We start from the raw sequence: 4,864 nt of genomic DNA on the forward strand, positions 1-4,864 counted from the left end.
GAACGCACACAACAGAGCACCACAGACAAACCACTTAACTCAGACTGACGCCAGCTCACTAACAGTCACGGGAGACCCCCAGCTAACACCACCTAGCAGCACAACTCGTAACTACAAAGCATGCGCGCGCAACAGGTTGTTTCCAGTTATTTTTGGGTCCCCCTTCGTATTTCTCTATTAATATTATACTCCACCTACTTTGAGGTTTTCCTAGTTGTCACTTTCCATGTGATTTTTCCACCAAAATCATGTATGCATTCCTCCTCTCTGCCATGCATGCTACATGCCATTGCTATCTAATCTGCCTTGATATAATCATTCTATAATTTGATTTGACCAGGCGTACAAGTTATGAAGCTCCTCATTATGCATTTTTATCCACCCTTATAATATTTTATCCTTCCTTGGTCCAGATGTTCTCCTTAGTACCCTCTTCTCAGACACTCCCAGTCTGTTCTCATCCCTTAATATCAGTAACAAACTTTCCTGTACATACAAAACTACATACAAAATTATAGTTTTTTATATTTTAATCTTTGCATTTTTAGATAACAGAAATGAAGACAACACGATCTGAACTGAATGACAGCAAGCATTCCTCAGATTTAACCTGCTCTTAATTTCCCCATAAATAAAATGAGATTTGTTAGTGCCATTCCCAAATATTTGAACTTCATCAAATTTTTGGTGTATCTATCAGTTATCTTTATGTTGTGATTTTATCCTGCATTCCAGTGACAAGATATCAGCATATACTTAAATTTTCCCATATTACCTCCTAGACCAACTTTCATACTAATGACAATTAGAGCTTCTGTTGTTTTCATTACGGTACGCATCTTATCTGCCAATAGCTTTACATCATCAGTGTACTAGACCAGAAGCAGATGTGTCCCATTCAGTTTCAGTTCCACCAGGTTTCCATGGACCAGAGTTATGATGTGTGTCTGTAGCATTATCTCCACACTGACAGATAGGATATCTGTGTCTGTATATTTCTGGCTATAGACAAGACAACCAAGTTTTGATTCCTGGCAGGGGTAGAGGTTCTTTTTACCACAAAGTCTGGAATATGTGGCCACAAGCCTTCTGTGAAATGGGTACTGGACTGTCTGACTCCAAAGTAATGAACAAAGTTTTCCTGGATATCTAAATCCTGATTATTGGGTGTACAACAGATAGCACACATTGGACTGCCAAATTTTCTGCAGTAAGAGTGACAGTTAAGTTATTTGCTCACATATTATTTGTCAAGAGAGAGAGGTGGCCATGCACTCAGATAAGTTTCGTGTGTTTACAGCTTTGTGAGAAGGTGGAGGTACATTTCGTGCCTGGGAACCATGTGACAATGCTGGACAAGAAGGAGACTGCTGCTATCATCAACAGGCCAGTGGCAACTTGTGAGCATCAGTGATCACTGATCAGCAGTTACTGTCCAAATAATTTCCTTTGGTCAATAAGAAACAACTTAAGCTGTTATTTGACATATAAAGTACTTATATTTTTCTTATGTGAGAACAAATTTTGGGTCACATACATGTTTTCATAATATTATGTGATTTATATTTGATTCTTTATAATATAAATTCCTGGTTGGAATTTTCTTTTATCACAGTAAATCCAAGAAAATACCAGGAGAGTAGTACTTGATCCACCCACATTACTCACTTGCACAGAGATATATGCCAATGATATGTCTTTGTGATAGTTGATAGTCATAATCTAGTAATTATGTATAATTGTTAGTGGTGTGGCACTAAGTCCCTTGTACTGCAGCCACTTCTGGCCTATTGTACCAAATTACGTATAATAGTATAATAGATTAGGATGTGCCATAGCTCAGGCATTAGGCCTGCTTTTCACCATAGAGCCTAGAGTTCAGTGTACAACAACTTTTCTTGAGATTTAATGGTTGAAATTTCACTCAAGAATGTTTTCTCTTTCTTCAGTTTTCCCCTCCTATTCATCATTCTGTCATTGCTCCATGCTCATCTGTCACTGCCTCCTGAGGTGTGCAATAGCCCTGATCAGGCAGCACGTTATCATATCCTAGGTTTTCAAGTTCAGGGCTTCATCATAGTAAGGAAATGGTTTAAGACACAATAAATCAACGTTTAAATTAATGTCTTAATTTTTCATATTAAGCATAAAGCATTGTCTTAAATTTTAATATAATAAAAGTGATTTTTAAAAGTAGATTTTTTACACTGTCATTAGAACATTATGTGTTATGACCAAGTATTTTTTGAAGATCGAAGCGGCCTAGGTTGTACCACCATTTTTTTAAGAATGACTACATAATGGGTGGGAAATTTCATACACACACACACACATGCACGCACACATTTCATTAATCTGAAATTCATCGATCGACAGGTGAATGTGAAACATGTCAGGAGATGTACGTGAGGCAATCCAAAAGTTTCCGAAATTTGAATTTTGCGCGCGAATGGTTATGAGTACATCGAAATACCGCTAGGTGTCTCCTCACATCCTTCTTGAATCAGTGTGGCAAGCGGCGTCGAGTTGAGTGGTTGGGTTTATTGTTGGTGAACGTATTTCCATTGTTGTGTTTCCGTGAGTTTGCGGTTTTGCAATGGCTGACCTGAGAGAGCAGCGTGTCTGTATAAAGTTTTGTTTCAAACTTGGGAAAACCGCTGCAGAAACGCACCGAATGTTGAAGCAAGCTTTTGGTGACAACAGTTTAGTCCAGACACAAACTTACGACTGGTATAAATGTTTCAAAAATGGCCAAACATCGACTGATGATAACGATCGTTCGGGACGTCCGTCAGCTGGTACCAAACCAGAAAATGTCATGAAAGTTAGGGATCTGATTCTGCAAGGTCGTAGACTGACCATCCAAGACCTCTGTAACACCTTGTGACTAAGTTATGGTACATGTCAACGAATTTTGTCAGAGGAACTGAACATGAGGAGGATTGCAGCGAAGTATGTGCCATGACTGCTGCAAAATGAACAGAAGGAACATTGCTTGGAAGTCTGCAGGGAACTTCAACAACAGCTTCAAGAGGATCCAAACTTTCTTTCGAAGGTTGTCACTGGTGATGAAAGTTGGGTTTATGGCTATGACCCTGAAAGCAAGCAGCAATCGTTACGATGGAAGAGGCCTTCTTCACCTCGGCCAAAAAAAGCTCGACAAGTCACGAGCAACATTAAGTCCATGTTGATCTGTTTTTTTTTTATATTAACGGGATTGTTCATAAGGAGTTCATCCCTCCTGGTCAGACAGTCAATAAAGAGTTGTATCGCGATGTTCTAAGGCGTTTGAAGGAGAACATGAGGAGACAACGTCCAGAGAAGTGGCGCACGAATGACTGGCTACTCCACCATGACAATGCACGACCGCATATGGCTTACATTGTGCAGGAATTTTTGGCTAAAAACAAGATGGCAGTTGTTCCCCACCCACCATGCTTGTCAGACTTAGCTCCATGTGACTTCTTTCTCTTCCCCTAGATGAAAATTAAGTTGAAGGGGCGAAGATTTGATACAGTTGAGGAAATTCAAGCAGAAACGCAGACGGTACTAAACACCCTAACAAGGAAAGACTTCCAGGATGCATTTGAAAAGTGTCAGAAACGCTGGGATCGGTGTATGCGCTCCCAAGGGACTACTTTGAAGGTGATGGTGCAGAATAAGATCTAGGTATGATGTAATGGTTTTTATTAATATATTTCGGGAACTTTTGGATTGCACCACATACATTGTACAATGCAACTTGAGGAAAAGAGTCATTATGTACACAGTACATATATGATAAAGTAAATACAGAATCTAGTATAACAAAAAAGTTACTTCTATAACCAGAGCTCTAGTCCTGCTGTTGTCAGAACACCTTCAAAAGGCTAAGCTGTTTTTATTGTTTCTGGATTACATGCTCTCCAATTTTCTGTACTTATTCTTGGGTATCATGTTTAAATGATAATGTAACCATAAAATAAAAATTCTGAAATGAAACAGTTTTGGGCTATTGTAGGAATGAACTGCTAAGTGAACATCAGTTATGCAGCAGGCCATGAGGAGAAGAGCACTCTTCTGTTTAAATATACATTCTCTGTTCTATGATTATGTTATAATATTTTGAGGAGGATGTGTGAAGTATAGTATGCTATATCAAGGATATGGTTTACTGTCAATTATTTGTGCATGTTATTTGTGGTAGATGGCATTAAGTGTCAGCCGCATAGTATCCTTTTATAACATGTAGGACTGGGAATAAATACATACTACTCAAGTGAAGTTTATTACACAGATGCATATATGCATCATGAGACTTCCCATTAAATTCTTAATGGATATTACACTAGGACAGTTTAACATAGTGCAATATACATAATGGAGAATATGTTCCATCCACTACATCCTTCTTGATTTGATCACCATATCTGTGATGTATGGCGCAGTACTGAGGTACAAGGAGAACTTCATCTATTTCTCCTTCTTCTTCTGAAATTTCCTATTTTATGTCACAGACACCTCTGCTGTTCTTTCCTTCTGTGTGACATCTTTCTTATCCTATTGTTCCCTTTGTCATCTTGGTCTTTGAAGAAAAGGATAAATTCTCATAAAACACGTAATTTGTTTAGTGCAATTTATGAATACACTCATCTACTTTTCCTCCTACTTTTGTTTGTTATTGTTTATTATTAGCACTTTGTTGTCCATCATCCTCAATCTTGGGTCTCCTCATTATGAAATATATAATCTATTGTGGGAACATCCCACATTATCACGCATTTCTGCAACGCTCGCTCTTCACATCACTTTTCACCATCACGCGCGCTAACCAACCAGATTGCTTCAAACGTTCATATTTATACTGGGATCGCTCCTGGCCCGC

General features: G+C 38.6%; 1 protein-coding gene across 1 annotated transcript in view; it reads left to right on the forward strand.

The window, feature by feature from the left end:
• Nucleotides 1-2,478, forward strand: part of LOC117283061 — a 3,341-nt gene extending 863 nt beyond the window's left edge. Inside the window, exon 2 of the mRNA XM_033755337.1 lies at nt 1,301-2,478. Within this exon, the coding sequence (XP_033611228.1) occupies nt 1,301-1,414 (114 nt within the window). The 3' untranslated portion in view covers nt 1,415-2,478. The remainder of the gene's footprint in view (nt 1-1,300) is intronic.
• Nucleotides 2,479-4,864: the final 2,386 nt, after the last annotated feature.

This window comes from Cryptotermes secundus, unplaced genomic scaffold (assembly GCF_002891405.2).
Source record: "Cryptotermes secundus unplaced genomic scaffold, Csec_1.0 scaffold5734, whole genome shotgun sequence".
Classification (NCBI taxonomy): domain Eukaryota; kingdom Metazoa; phylum Arthropoda; class Insecta; order Blattodea; family Kalotermitidae; genus Cryptotermes; species Cryptotermes secundus.